Consider the following 16,304-nt stretch of genomic DNA (forward strand, 5'->3'; position numbering starts at 1 on the left):
AGCCCTGCTGGAGGCGTTCGGCACCTCCCACCTCCGTCTCTTCTACTTACCACTGACTTGCGGATGCTGACTCGGGGCTTGGGGATGGGCTTGGAGGGCTTGTTTTCAAAGCTTTCGGGGAGCGTGGAGGAATGCCCCCCCTTTCTTGCTTGTAGTGCTAGTTGGTAAGCAACTTCAAATGCCTGTCCCAGGGTTAAGATGATTTCATAGGCTAAATTCTGCAAGAAAAGTGAGAACGTATTTACTATGGGCACAATGCCAATCAGAACTGGAGGCACAGCTGGGGGACACCATGGGAGGTGACGGAGCAGGGACCCTGGACTACTACACCCAGGGCTGCGGTGACTTGGGGAAGTCTGCAAAGAACCCCACACCTCAGGGCCCACTTAGCGTCTACAGGCATTAGTCAACAATGGAGCCAGCACCTCGGTTAACCTGGACACGGGAGCCCACACACAGCCCATGGGCCCCATGGGTCCCTGTGAGCTCTGAGCACCTGGAAGGGAAGGGGTGACAGCTGGCATCTCGACTGGCCACACCTGTGAGGACAAGGACCATCCCACAAGCTTCAAGAGGGGGTTCCCTGAGACGTTTGGGTCTTTTTACCTCAAATATCTGTGACTCAGTGAACATCAAGAAAACAGTCAAAAACTAATGCAGGCCAAGGGGAGAGGTATTCTTGCAGTACGGATTCACAGTGGCAGCCGTGAGCTTCAGCAGGGCTCAGATGGCGCCAGTGGTCCAGCCACCTCTTGAGGCTTAGCGCCCCTCGTGGGCCCACCCCATACTTCATCGCTCAGGCAGCCAGAGGCAGGGAGCTGCCCCTGCGAGGGAAGGACTCCTCTCGCACTGCCCCCCAGTCCTTCTCCCAGGTAGTTTTGGCTTTCTCCTCCTCAACTCTCTGGACTCCGGACTTTGGTTTCCCATCCAAGCACAGCTCCAGCCTCCTGCTCCTCTCCTGGGGAGGGTGTGGCGCTGTCTGGCCCCAGAGAGGCAGGGTCTCCCCAACACCGTGGCCTCACAAGTCATCAAAGAAGTGGATGCATACTGGTCACGGCAAATGCTCTGAGGTCCTGGCACCAGCTGAGAGCAGGCATCCTCTGTCCAAAGTTTCGTTCTGTGATTGTCCCCACCCTGTCTTTGGAAATCGCAGCGGGGTCCAGCTTCTGCTTCTGTCTGCTGGAATCGCAGCTCTGCCTTCTCCACCCCAACCCCGCATCCACCCTCCCCACGCACAAGGGGAGCCCGGTTCCTGTGCTTCTGAGAGGCGCCTGGGTGAGGATGGGTGGGGAGATATGGGAAGAGGCCCCCAGGTGCTGGATCCCGAGGATTTCAGCTCAGCGCTGGGTCCATCGTCACAGTCTTGAGTCAGATGGGAAAGTCCCTCAGTGCTGGAGACATGGTGGACAAACCATGAGTTTCCTCTGAGCTGCTGGTGGGGAAATGCTGGCCTCCGGGACGAGGTGCCCAAAGCTGGAGAGACTGCACACACTTGGCAGCCTGTGGCTTCCCTGCAGCGAACGCTGAGCCCTGTCTGCCTCCAGGGATGAGTCACATGGGAGTGGGGGCACAGCTCTGGCCATCGATGCACTGAGAGCGGGCTGAGCCTGCCCACCGCCTACCCACGGCGCTCACATCAGAGTCAGCTTTGCCTCTCGTGGGTCCCTTTGGAAAGTGGATGGGGCTTCTGGCTGCCCTGGCATCAGGATGCAGTCACAGCTCTCTGTCTGCTCGCTGCTGGGGAAGATGGCTGGTGTCTGTCTGTCCGGCACACGCGGCAGACACTTGCACTCTGGCTGAGACACTGGAACCAGGGAGAGGAGTGAGGCTCCATGATGGTGAGACGAGTGTGAGTCCCTTCCCATGAGCCTAAAACAGGTCCCCGAAAGTGAGATCGGCTCACAGCTCCTGAGTCTTGAAGTGGAACTCAAAGCTGCTCATTTGAGCGAGATTTTTCACATGACAATTATGGGAAGCCAAAAGGCTTGCACGGTAACGGGTGAGAGTTATGCCCCTTCCTTTTAAATTCGTTCCTGACATTAAGAAAACCACTTAAATGAGATGCAGAGACTGGACTAGAAGGTTTTCTGCCAAATGACCACTCCTGGTTTGGTTTATTTATTTTTTTTTTCTTTTTGTCTTCTTGAGAGAGGATCTTGCTATGCAGTTCAGGCTGGCCATGAGCTCTCTTTGTAGCTCAGGCTGATCTGGAACTTGCAATGATCCTCCTGCCTCAGCCTCCCTGTGCTGGGATTACAGGCATGTGCCACCATGCCCGGCTTGGCTTGTATCCTGACATTTTGTCTTGTTTTATTGGAATGTTTGACAGCGGTGAAGAGCTGTCCCCTCCCTGTCTTTTCCGCAGCCATGAAGTGTGTGTTATGGACACCGGAAGCTGGGAGGCCCAGGCACCCACACACCTGTCTGTTGAGTGATGCTGCCTGTCCTCAAGTACCAGGGTTCTTTTGGGGAACAGGTGCAACGGGACTTAAGGGCTCACACAAACTCGAGAGGAAGCCCTACTTCCTAGGTCACTTCTCCAGGCTGTCCTGTTAGGATCCCCCATACAGTGGAAGGGGTACTATCATCCTGAGGGCAGGACACCATGGGACAAAGCTGAAATTGATACTGTGACAGAGTTTAATCAACACCAGGGGTAGAACATTTCTCAATGGTCATATAATTATAATCCCACAATCACATGGGTTGTCAGGAGTGTTGCAGCCCCAGTCTGGGCCTCTCAGAACACTTGCCATGGGGAAACCAGTCCTGGGCAGAAAGTCTGACATGCAAGCGTGTGTGCCGGGAGGCTGAGCTGGGCACAAGGACCTGTGGCCTGGAGAGGAACAGAGGTTCTGGCCACCGCAGCGTAGGCCCCGATGCCAGAGAGAAGGTGCCACCAACAGATGGCACCAGAGGAGACCTGTGGCATGGAGTCTGCAGCCAGCTGAGCTGCCTGAGGCAAAGGAGCCCCACATTGCTGAGTGCAGAAGGGCAGAGCTGCTTGCCCAGCCCGATTCGGGGATCAGGAGCAGGACAAGTGCTGTTTCCTGCCACTGCATTTGGTGCTGATTGGCACAGAGCCCCTTACCCAATGCCTCCCCATGCTGAAGGTACGGAAGGCTCGTCCAGGCAGAGCCCCTGGCTCAGAGCTGCCAGGAGCAGTGTCTTCCAGCCACGGGACATCGAGTCTGTGTGTCTCTTCACGCACGCTGCTCCAAACCTCAGAGCTGCAGTGGCCTTTTAGATGGGCACAGCCACACTGTCATCTCCAGGTACCACCACCCTGGGGAAATTCCAGCTCAGCACTGCATTCGCCCCCTCCCTCTCCCAGCGCTTGACTTGGGCCTGCCTCTGACTTCACGTGGCTGTGTGGAAGACTGTCAGCTGCCGTCATCTTTCTGGCACATTTTTTAACGTGGATTATGGAGGTGTCTCCTCTCCCTTGTACTGGGGATCGAACCCAGGGCCTTTGCACTGAACTATATACCCAGCCCTCTTTATTTTTATCTTGAGAAAGGATCTCATTAAATTGCTAAGTTGCCCAGGTTGGGCTTGAACTTATGATCCTCCTGCCTCAGCTTCCCAGAGTACAAGGCTTACAGGTGTGCACCACCATGCCTGGCTGCAAGTGGCCTTGACTGGGTTCCTTCTTCCTTACACAGATCACGGAGGGGAAGAGGTCATGCACGTGTGTGTTTGGTTTGGGTGTAGAGAAGGATGACTCGAAAGAGCCGACTCTGAGCTTCTGTTTTCTTATCTTAAAACAGGGGTCATTCCACATGCAGCAGCCACCTTGCTGGACTGAACTCCTCTATTTACAACATGTAACCCAAGGACAAGGCCAGCTAACGTGTATTATTTCCTGTGTGCCCTGCACCATGGACAGTGGTGCTCTCGGTGGATTCTTTTTAGTCCCACCAGCATCTCTGCACTACAGGTTAATAACCAATCCCAGAAGGGTAAATGACTTGCAGCTGGCTGAGCTGCGATTCTGGACCAGGCTGTGTTCCTGATCATTTAGAGCTCTGCCTGAGGAAAAATAAAAGCTTGTGTAATCTTAAAAATCTGAAAATGAAGGAAGCACCAGGATGCAACCCCTCCTCGTCTTGGCCTGGGTGAGGGCACTGACAGGCCATGAGGTTTACCCGTGTGCTGCAGGACCATCAGCACAGGGGCCCCAGCCTCAGGTGGGCCGGCGTAAGGTGGGATGGATGTAGCATGCCTTGCTCCAGCAGTGGCTTACTGGGGACAAGAACAGGTGGCGCTAATCAAATGGGGGACAATGGGGACAATGGGCATCTCCTCTTCCCTTTTCTTGTCCCTGTGGACTGAGAAATGCTGCAAGAGGAATTTAAGGAGCCACCCACCTTAAAGAGGAGTCCTAACAGTAACCAGACTGGAGCCATGCGGGCCACTCTATTTACAGTTTCACATCACAGGGCATTCGCTGGGCTCCTCGCGAGCTGGGGGCTGGGTCCCCGGGGCCTGGCCTACAGCATCCAGGCAGCGCTCCCCTAAAGGTGTGTCTCCCCGCAGTTCTGCAGGAGGCTCAGGGCGTGGAGCTGCCCTCTCCATCCTCACTGGGTCAGGAAGGCTGCACATTTATCACTGTGCTATTAGAAAAATGGCAGCACACACTGCAGGCACCCTGTCCCCTAGGAAAAGCTCTGGTGCCCGAGCAAGTGATTTATATTCACTTGAGAATCACTATGATTTTTTTCTTAGTATGGAAGTCTTTTAGGTTTAGTTCAGTGGAATATACTCATTGCAGTGTGTAAAAATTTCATGCGTAGGAAGGAGTCTGATTAAGTATACTATACAGCAGGAAGACATTAGACCTGAAAATTGAGTCATTATGAAAAACTGGTTATGCCAGGTGTGGTGTTGCACACCTGCAGTCCCAGCACTTAGGAGGCTGAGGCAGGACGATTCCTAGAAGTTCAAGATCAGCTTGGGCTACACAATGAGTTCAAGACCAGCCTGGCAACATAGGGAGACCCTGTCTCAAAAACCAACAAAAGCCAAAAAAACCCAATTAAAAGACCCTGTAATACTATATGCCTACATTCAAACATGTTTCAATAAATCTGTATTCCCCACACAGGGAAAAGGGACACACATCTAAATGTTAACTGTAGCTATCGGGGGCACTGAGGTTGTGGATCTCTCTCTCTTTCCCAGTTTTTCAGTGCTGGGGTTCGAATCCAGGTCCTCACTCATGTTAGGCAAGTCCTCTGCCCCTGAGCTGCACCCCACTGTGGGTGATTCTTCTTTGTGCTCCTTCTTATGTTTTGAACTTTATTTAAATGAAAATGATAATTTTATAATGGAAACAAATAATTTTCCATTTTTATAACAATTAAAAATTAAGAGAAAGAGTCTTATATTCATTCTTTCTCCTCACCTTGGGGTTCTCAGGGCCTGTTTTTCATTGGCTGAGGAAGGTGGGCAGTTTTCCAGCAAGATGCAGGTCCTGTCTGCAGGGGTCAGCATGGGTCACCTTCACTTGCCAGGGGCTGGCCGCCCTTTTGGACATGAATTTTGTTTGGACTCTTCAGTTTCCACATTGCATGCCAATCTAACATCTGCTCAGCTCTCCTGTTAACCTGCAACCCTGAGACCTCTGGGCTCCAAGTACAGACCTGAGAGTTGAACCCTGCAGTCTAACTTCTGCCCGGTCCACTGGGAAACAGTGGTGTGGACCATCACTGGTGGACACGCAATCTGTCTACTGTCCACAATACGAGGCTGGGCCCTGCCCTAAGCCTGCCTGCCTGTGTGCTCCAAGTGGACTTCACTCCCTCCACACCGTGATGAAAAGCTTTGCAGCTGTCACATGACGCTGTTCACGGGCGCCGGGGGCCAGGCGCTGCCTCCCGTGGACTGCGTGGCCCTCACATCCTGTAGGCTAGGATCTGTCATCCCACTTTCCCAGCAAGACTTGGGATCAGTGCATTTGATTCACTTGCCCAACTCACACAACTACTAAGTCTGACAGTCCCGATCCAAACCCCAGGTCTGACCTCAGGCCAGCTAGCATTTGTACAACAGGGCTGCCCTGCCTCTCCTCTACTGAACATCTGCTTGTGTCCTGCCCCCCACATTCACTGAGGGGCTCCCTCAGAAGCCATCTTGTGCATTGAAGATGCCCCTCATAAACACTGGCCAAGATGCTAGAATGCAGTATCCACGTGTGAGGAGCCAGGGAAAACGTTCTTCTGGATTTAAGGCTTCTCCATGACTTGTTTTCTGAGAGGAGGGAGCAGACAAGGGGTGACCCAAATATACAATGAATATTTACATTTTAAAAATTACAGTATAGGATGTATTGCCATTAACCCCACTTGATTTGAACACAACCCCAACATTCTTCCATGTTTTGCATGACTCCTAGAAGGCCTCTTTCATAAGTGACTTTAAAAAATGTGGTAAAGAACACAGTGGATGCCACTGTGGAATTTTGTCCAATGGAAACGGAGGCTTTGAAGACTATGAAGCGTCTGTATCACTGCATTCCCTGACCTGGCACCGTGCAGCTTCTGGCTCCTCCCCAAAGTCAATGTAACCATGAAAGGGAACCCCGTTGAATCAACTCAGGACACCGAAGCAGCCACCAGAGCCCAGTTAAAGACCCTCATGAAAGAGCTTCTAGAACTGCATCAGAAAGTGGCGAGAACTGTGGGCTACATGTGTTTGAAGGCAGAAGTTTGAGGAGGACCGATGGGCAGTGTGTCTTTTGCTGGAACGAGTTTTTACAGATGTAAGCACTGTATTTTCTGATGACACCTTGTACTCTTCTTGCGGCGAACTATGAGGCACATAATTATTGCATTTCTTGCCTTGCCTTCAAATAGAAGGCGGGAAGCTCAGAGCCACATTTGTGCCTCAACTCTAACACCAGGGCTGGAATTGCTTTGCAAATTCTGGTGTGGATCTTCCTCTTAGTCTGTACTTTAAATTCGTGTGTGTGTGTCTTTCTATATTTTCAGACTCATTTTACCCGTTCTTGGAGACGGCCTTATGTTCTGCATGGAAGGAGACACGCAGAGTGTCCACCTGCCCACCTAAACATTTCTTTGAGGGCTTACTTTGTTTAGCCCACTGCTGCCAAAAAGACTGACAGACACTGCACTCCACACCATCTGACCAATATGACTGAAAAGAAGCAGGGGGCCGGGAGGCTGCTTTGTCCTGGTGCATCATTCTGTCCCGTCCAGTGACGTTTTCCCTTAGCATTACAAAGCACAACAGCTCCATTTAGGTGATGCGAATGAGAGGGACAAATGTGTCAGTCTCATAGCTTTAGAAGCTCCAGGCTGGACCTGGCCACTATCCTATGGCCTCCAGGGTTGACAGGCCACTTCCGGGGTCAGCGGGGTGCCTCTCCAGGAAGAAGGGCAGACCCTGATTGTGTAAAGAAAGGGCCACATCTCACTGAGAGCCCAGGGCAGGGTAACCAAGACATCATGGAGAGCCTCGAGGAGCCTGATATATAGGGTGTCAGTGACAGAGACCTGGAGCAGAGTCCCCAGATCATCTGTACGTCCCAAATCCACCAATGCTGGCAGCCCATGGCATCCATCACTGCTATGGAGGAGACGGCACCAAGGGACAGGTCTGGTCCAGGAGACATCTCGGTCCCCTTCCACCTGGGTGCCCAGGATTCCTATCTTTACCAGGCAAATGCAGATTCACTTGATGGGTAGAAGACAGAGGACAGCTGCCTAGAGAAGCGTGGGCACATGATGCCACTCAAGACAGATGCATTTCACCCCCGGGCCCAACTGTGGAGCTCACCAGGCCGCCATCCAGCACTTTCAGAGGAGATGACCCAGGGGCTAGACTGCATCCCAGAGAATGTTCTCAATCTAACTGTCGCCCCCAGAACTTCCAGATGGCCGAGCGCTTTGCTGCTCCAAAGCGGCTCTTGTAGTCAGCCTCTCCTCATCTCCTTTGCCTGGGGAGTTCCCTGAAGACCCAGTCAGGTACCAGGTCCTCTGGAAGACTACTTTGGACCCCTTTTCTTGTCCCCCAAGCTAACTAAGATGCCGTCCTCCTTGGGCATGGCTCTGCTTATGCTTGGTGTTTATCATGATTTCCTTGGCTCCCCCGCGGACTGAGGCCCTGCAGGGTTTAGGCCTCCTCAGGGCTTAGTGTATGGACCATGCTGTTGATCAAGGGAAGAAGGAAACTGCCTCGTAGGTCCCTAGGAGAGAGGACTGTACCTTAGGGACAAGTGAGGGTGAACATGGCTGTCCGGAGCCAGTCCCTTCTTTCACCTCCTCTCATAAGCAGACCCCTGGAAAAGTACTAGACAAATGTCAGCCACGTCACAGCCAGCCTGGTGCCAGAGAAGCATCCTTGCAGCCTGGGTCCTTGGTGGGGTCTCCAGGGAGAAGGCACATTGCTCTCTGGGTTACATTTTGTTGTGCTTCTTGTTTTTTAAGAGCTGGGGTAAGCCTCGTCTACAACCTGCTTCACCCACGTCTTCAGGCAAAAATAACTGCGATATTCTGGGCACAGTCACAGAATCCACTGACATCTCTTTAGCCCGACCTTGAGTACCAGCCAGAAATGAACCCTCCTGGGTGATAGAAATGCTGCCCAATTACAGGTCTTCTGCAGTTAGAAATAAATACAGTGAATTCTGCTAAGATGATCATCTGGGCCAGCACTGACGTACACCTGGGCCACACACTGAGACCAGCTTTTGGGGATAATTTCAGTTAATGAAAAGAGTCATGCAGTTCCTTCCCCAGTGATAACAGGGCTGCATGTACAAAGTGTTGAAAATACAGAGAACAAAGGGAAAAATTAAATTGACCTGTAAAATACCATGGTTGGTATAAAACCACAATAATAATTTGGTATATTTTCCATTTGTGTACACACCTATACGTTCCTTTTTTTTAAAACTAAGTTTATCAGTGCATTTTACGTATACTTGATGATCATGTTCATTGTAAGGAACTTCACACGTATACTTTCATACGCTCTCTGAGTATTTAGGGATGTGAATCAAAACGTAAAGCTAGAGGCATTCTTCGTGTGCAGTTTCCGATGTTGCTTTTCCATGCCAGCATGTCATGAATGGGCTTTGCACACTGATGTTACACATCGTCAGAAACGGTCTTAGGAAGGCGGCAGCACATTCCCTGACACCTGAAGGTGAAAGCTCACGCCTGCCCCGCCCCGGGAGCTCAGCCCTGCTCACTAAGGCGCTGGTTTTCCTGTACTAGTCTGGTTTTCCAGGGGGGCCACACACTGTGGCCCGTGGTCATCTGTCCCACAACTGCTAAGATTCCAGGCCTCTGACACCTGTCGCAGAGGACGAGGCTACCAGGGAGAAGCCTTCACCCTCTTACTCGGCAAGGATTTGTGGAGGGGTGAACGGGACAAAATGTACCAGAGCTCAACCTCTCTCTTCTCTTTGACAGACAAAGCTCCCATCAGAAGCTACGGTAAATGACTACGAATTTGGAAGGAAATGGGGCACTCACCGAACTCAAGTCCTTGCTAATTGAACTCTTGTGACTGAAAATTTTTCTCAAGTGGACAAGTCCATTTTCTTAGTTTAGTAAACAAGAAGAGGTATCCGTTGGTATCTTGGGATATAAAAATCTGTGGATGCTGGGGATAGAGCTCACCAGTATAAGGTCCTGATTCAATTCCCAGTACAAAAAAAAAGAAATCTGTGGCTGCTCAAGTCTCTTATATAATATGGTGCAGCATTTGCATAGAACAAGTGCTCAACTCTGTCTACTGCGAATCACCTGTAACTTACATGATACCTAACAAATGTAAATGCTCTGTAAATACTTGTTGCGTTGTGTTGTTTAGGGAATATCCACAGGAAGGAAAAGGAGTCTGCACATGTTCAGTACAGATGCCAATTTCCTCCTGAATATTTTCAGTCTACAGTTGATTGGCTCTACGGATGTGGAACCCGTGGACAGGGAGCCAACCGTAAACAGAAATGACATTTTCTTTGCTCATTGTAGGTGCCTACTAATGCTGAGTTCATCCTTCTGAAGCGAATTAACGAGCTGCCATGCCTCTAGCCTCTCCATGTTTACACAAACTCAACATTCAGCTTCCAGCCCGTGTGTCCCTCCTCTGGCGTCCTGGCCCTGCTGGGTGCTGGCACAACTCCAGATTCCATGGATACGGTTGTACTGGACCACGAGCTGGCACCCAGGGACTGGTGCCTGACTCAGGATAGATGCGTGGTAAATCCAGGATGCAGGCACCTGGAATTTCACATTTCCCTTCAGATGAGGAGCACTAGCAGCAAATTGAAATGCTGTCAACCAAAGCCTGGGATGTAAGTCTTCACTCAGGGTCTGAGGTCAAGACTGCAACATCACTGCAACTGCTTTTCCTTTTGGCCAACCTGCAGCTGCTAAGGTGTACTGAACACCGCATCCTGGAGACGGCACATGCCACCTCATTTGACCCTTGGAGGTGAGTACCGTTGTATCTCTGTTTTGCAGTCAAGGATACCGAGGAATACAAGCATTCTTGTCCACACTACGAAGCTAAGAAAAGCCAGCTGGGGATTCATAACAGGCTGATTCCAAAGACCACCCCTTCAAACAGGACACTTGCTTTGTGGTTATTTTGGAGGGGCCATCACAAATACAGCCAGCTTCTTGCACTGTTGGCTATTGTTTCTGTAGAGTCAATTGATATCAGAGAGAAAATTTCTAGGAAAACACTGTACCCATACTGAACAGGTACAGACTTTATGAAAATTGTCATGCTCTAAAAAATTGTTACAGTATAAGGTGATCAAAACACATAGTGAATGTTTAAATATTAAATAAATGAGTACAGTAAAAGATATTTTGCACATTAACCCCTCACAAAAGGCCTCCCCACAAGTAGTCTTTGAACACAATCTGTCGTTCTCACCACTTGCTGAAGCATTTCTCAAAGTCCCTTTTGTGAGTGTCTTCAGATGCACTATTGCGGCCACCTTGATGTCCTGAATGTTCACCTTGCGTGGTCATTGAAATTCCAGGGGCCAGAAATCACATGGTGTCCAACACAGGAATAACATGGATGAGGACACGCTGCAATGTTTTCTTTGGACAGAAATTGCTATAAGTATTTTGAATCAATTCAGGATCTCTGGGCAGCCACATCAGTGCAATTAAAGACACTCATGAAAGAGGACGTCCAGAACTGCTTCAGGAAGTGGCCAGAACAATGGGATAAGTGCGTTCAAAGCAAAGAGGAGTAGTTTGAGGGGCACTAGTGGCAACGTGTCTTTTACTGTAAAAACATTTTACATCCAAAAAAAACCCCAAAGCTGGGGATTTGGCTCAGTGGTATAAGCACCTGCCTGGCAAGTATGAGGTCATGAGTTTGATCTCCAGTACAAAAAAAGAAAAGAAAAGAAAAAAAACCCAAAACATTCACTGTATTTTTTGTTCACACAAACCTATTTACATGGCACTGACATCCTGTTACAAATTACAGATAATCTGTAGCTGACACATTGTAAAGTACACAGGAGGAGGTGCACATCTATACAGATTTACACTGTGTTATATAAGGGATTTGAGTATCCACAGGGGTCCTAGAATCAATCCTCCTTGGGTTCCCAAAGGATAACTGAACATGACTGTATGCTGCAAAGCAATCTGCCCATGAACAGGATTTCAGAAGCCAACTTTCTAACTACAAAAAACAGGACTGGTACTAACATCCATAAAAAAGGATGAGCGAAAAAAAGGATGCTCAGGCTCTGAATATCCACTCACTTTGGCTTCCTACCTTGGTTAGTGCTCAGTGGCTTATGCCAGAGAGACAGGGGTAAGCAAAACCAGCAGCGTGAATTTATTTATTCTTCCTTGGGAAGGGTCAGTGGTGTCATAGGTCTGCCTTTTCATTCAGTCAGGGCCACTTGCCACCTTTAGGGACTCCTGGGTCCCTCCGACTAGCTGAAGAGCTCCAGCAGCTGGAGAGGCCACAGGTTAGCTTACTGCTGGCTGCTACCCTGCCTTGCCTGGAGGACTGGCCAGGGAAAGCCGCAGCTCAGTCTTAAAAGCTCTGGACACTTTCATATTTTCTTATGTTGCCATTTACTTTTTTTTTTTTAATAGTATCACGGTCAAACAGAGTGAGGTGACTTTGAGTTAGAGAAAATGAGAAACAGGAGGAGCAAGGTCGCCTGCCTCCACAGACGATGTTAATTTAGTTGTCAGAGGTCAACTCCCATCAGCACCCCTGAAGTTCTTTTGTACCCTCCATTTTGCAACTTTGCAGACAACCTCTGTAACCTAAGCCATCAGCGCTCTCCTTGGGAATCTCAGTACTCTCCTGCAGGAATCTGAGAGTTTCAGAAAGGCTGAGGAATTTAAACTTCACCAAACTGCTACGAAAACCAAGAAACCAACTTACACCAGACCCTCTGGTCAGCCAGGGCTGGACCCACTCAGTTGCGGTGAGAGTAGAGCTGAACTTTTGCAAGTCCTGGTCTTATAACCCGCCCTCCCCTCCCAGTCCCGAGGTTTCCTCTCCCGCCAAGACAGGATGACGAGGTCGACTCTTCCTCTCCTCCCCATGCTGGCTGGGTGTGCTTGGTGCTCCCCAAGGCGGCGCACTATGCTGTGACCTCATGCAGTCACCTGACTGCGTTTTCCTGCATTTGTCATTTCTGCCTCCTTCCTTAGCCCACACTCAGCCCAGAAAGCGCACGGAAGAGAGCTCTGTGTCGCCCTCACCGCACCCCACACAGCCACCAATGACTCCAACGCTCCCCACTGCCTTCCTCAGCTGGCTCAGCCACACGTGTGACCGACACTGGTGGGGACACAATCAAGGAGCTGCAAGTAAGAGGGAACAAGCACGGTTAAAAATATCGGAGGCTGCACACACGTTCCTCACCCAGAAGTGAGAATTAACGAGGGTCTAGCAGAAAGGCATGGCTTTCAATGCTATTTTTAAAAAAGCAAAAGAAAGCTCTTCCAGCATTTGAAGCTACTGAGTGGGGCCCTGCCTGGAGTTTGAAAGCAACGGCACCGACCGCACTCTGATTACTTATGTCAGCTGTAGACGGCGGACTCTGAATAACTGAGTGAATGAAACAGAGGACGGGGATGGCAGATTACCGTGGCTGGATCTGTCATGTACCCTAGTGGCCCTCTCAGAAGCTGGCTATATCTGGGGGACCCGGTGGCCACTGAAATAGCTGCTCCCCTCTTACAGCCCCCCTCTGTCACTCATTGGGCTGGAGGAGACTTCAGCTGAAGCCATCCTTAACCCTTGCAGCTGCTGGCTTCACGACACATCCTCCTTTCTTACCATGTCTCTGCTCCCGTGTCCCCTAAGATCTCCCTGCTAGGAAGATGGAGTCCAGCACACGTTTGTTCTTCCAAGGGGGAGACGTGTTTTAGACGTAGCTGGTTGGTCTGGGATAGAAACGCAGCCCCCATGATGGGAGGCACGGGTTGGAGGACTCAAAGTAGGCTCGATTCTGAACTGTAGTACAAAGTGGCTTTTCCCCCCTGAAAACTCTAATTCAGTTCTGCTGCAGTCTTTCTCACTGTCATCCACCTGTTTAAAACTAAAACTATTACAAACTGAATTTATCATAGACTCCAACTTCTGGAAACAGACCTAGAGATCACGGAGTGTAACATCTCCCAAAGTCTGTCCTGCTGAATGTGACTTCGGTCAAGTGCTCTCTGAAATAAGCTTCGAAGCCAGAGAAATTTGGGGAATAGCGTGCACCCCACTCCCTCTGTACATCTGAGCTGATTCAAGGTTCTGCGGTGGCCTGTGATAGACACATTATGTTAAACTCACATTCCTGCTTTTGTAGGGAGTGCTTTATGGTCCCTTCCCAGACCTCAGGATTTCTATGGGAAAATGTCCTGAATTTCTCATCTAACTGTTCCTAACCCTTCCCACTTCCTTCAATCTTCTTAACGGTGGCAGTTAAAAACATTTGATATGTGATGATCATACACAAAAACTGACAGCCCATAAAAGCAATGAGGTAAAAACCTTGTGATTAAAAATGTATAGATGTTCACCTACATTAGCCTATAGGTCAAATGCAGACTTGAGACATCGTTATAACATATTTCTTTCCAGTTTGGGACATCCCAGGGAATGGATTCACATCAAAGAATTTTTAAGGCTTTAGGATGGGACTCAAATATTGAACTACCCTATAAAGAAGTTCGTGCTCAAAGAGTTTTCTTTTTTTCTTTTTTTTTTTTTTTTCACAAGCAAAGCTTATTGTATCTCGGAACTGCTCAAACACCCAGGTCAAACTGGTGGGGCTTTGTTACTATTTTTGAAGTGAGACAAACTGCGTTCACCTAGAGAGGATTAAAATGGCAGATTTGTGCAAGAGGAAAATCCTTCGCCCTGATGTGACAATCCCAAGCTACTGAAAGTCCACATTAAATCAAACATTCAGGTGAAAAGATAAAAGTTGAAGCAATTCATCACACATTTCTGGAATGCACAGGGGCGTCATGTTAAAAGGAAATAGTTTTAGTTTGATCAATCTTCTCCCCCATAGTAGCTGAATATTTTGGCATCACGTGACAGGCAGGCAGATGGCCCAAGGCATCATTTTGACTTTGAGTGTAGAACAGTGCTTTTGATGGTCTCCTGCAAGCAAGTTACGTATCACTGCAATATCAATTTTGTTGGGAAAAAAATGTTGTGATGCTCAGAGAAAGGCTGGAAATCATCATGAAAATCAGCATATGAATGGCATGTTCAATGAGCATTACACTTTCTACCACTAGAGCAGACACACGGTCTGAGGAGTCAATGCTTGCTTTCCATTGTTTCTGTGTGAATTTCTATTTATTGTTTCTACTTGTAAAAAACTCTTTTACAATGGCAGATGGGAAACACTGCATGATAAATACCCTTCTGGCAGGTCTATTTTGTGTCTCAGCAGAAAAGGGGATGATGTCAGTAGGGAAGGAGAGGGAGGCGGTGGCGGAGGAACCAGCACTGAACCCTTATTATTTATGAGACACCCAGCATACTGCTATTTGGTTTCAATCCTGGTGAAAACTGGTGAGGCTCAAGTCTTGGTCTCTGTTTGATGGATAAGGAAACTGGAACTCAAAAGTCCCAGAACTTGCAGAGTTCCAGAAAAGTTCAAGAACAAGCAGAGAGCGAGGAGATAGCTGACATAGGATGTCAACTCGGGCTGCCTGTTCTTCCTGGGACACCAATCCCATCCCATAGAGAAAGGTGCCACTTGCAAACGAAAATAGATGTGGGTAGAATGAAATCCGACTGTTTAAAGAAACAACTGAATTTCACAAGAATAGCAGGCCATGCTGAGAGCTCAGAAAGTCAAGCTGCACCTCCTTGTCAACCCTGAATGAAATGACTTTAATCAACACTTTAATCCTGTGCAAACTGATGCATCCAGAGATACTCAGAGCGGCCTTGGAGGGCTCTGCTTGGCAGCCCTTGCTGTGACCACATACTGTTTTTATATTATTCTCCTCGTAGCTCTGAAAATAGAAGAAATTTTTTCATCGGCCCATGAGCATTCTTTCCCATTTTCAACCTTCAAAAACCTAAAAGGGCACTGTGTGTATGTTTTTCATTTGTACCTGCAGCAGCAAACAAAAGTCCGAGCATGAGCCTGGCTGGCAGGCCTGAGAATTGTGCACATTTGGAATTTGGTTAGCTTTGGTCCGCGGTGTTTGTCAAAATTGGGAGAGACTGCTTCAGACCGTCTCCTATCCTTGACACTGGACCATGGGCTGGCCCCTAGCAATCTGTAGACTATGATTTTTGTCTAATTTTCTAAATCTGTATACTTAAATCAGTGAGCAGGGCAGAATAATAAAACTACAGTGAAGCCTTCTGCTTCTACCATCATACCTGTTCTGTCTGCTTCAATTGCAGAATGTCCAATGCCTTATTAGTAACTTTTATCAACTTAAGGATGCACACACATTAAAAGATCATGCATTGGTTTCTTAAATCCTTTTCAGTTGTCAAATTTGTAATATACGACTTCCTTCTGAGGCTTAATGACAAGTTATAAGTATAGGAAGAGTAATATCCTGATGGAGCAATTATAAAGCTAACTTCTGAACGAGCTCCTGGGTCCGAGTCTGCAAGGACTGTTTGTCAGTCTCTAACTGAACTACTGTCCAGGGGGGGAAACTGTAGAGATTGTAGAGGCAAAGACACTTATTGTGCCTCAGCACTTAGAATGCCCTAGAGAAAGTGACACATGCAGTACAGGAGCAAGTGGGCCGGGAGATCTTTACTGTATTGAGGTAGCAGAAGAAGGAAGG

General features: G+C 48.8%; 1 protein-coding gene across 34 annotated transcripts in view; it reads right to left on the reverse strand.

Annotated features, from left to right (window-relative positions):
- Anks1b (ankyrin repeat and sterile alpha motif domain containing 1B) overlaps window positions 1-16,304 on the reverse strand; it is a 1,068,230-nt gene that overhangs the window by 4,721 nt on the left and 1,047,205 nt on the right. For all 34 annotated transcript variants that reach the window (XM_063255413.1, XM_063255397.1, XM_063255399.1 and 31 more), the window contains one exon: window positions 51-218. In XM_063255413.1, coding sequence (XP_063111483.1) covers window positions 51-218 — 168 coding nt within the window. The remainder of the gene's footprint in view (window positions 1-50; window positions 219-16,304) is intronic.

The sequence above is a fragment of the Cavia porcellus genome, unplaced genomic scaffold (genome assembly GCF_034190915.1).
Source record: "Cavia porcellus strain 051 isolate PalLab524CR breed Dunkin Hartley unplaced genomic scaffold, mCavPor4.1 scaffold_8, whole genome shotgun sequence".
NCBI lineage: Eukaryota > Metazoa > Chordata > Mammalia > Rodentia > Caviidae > Cavia > Cavia porcellus.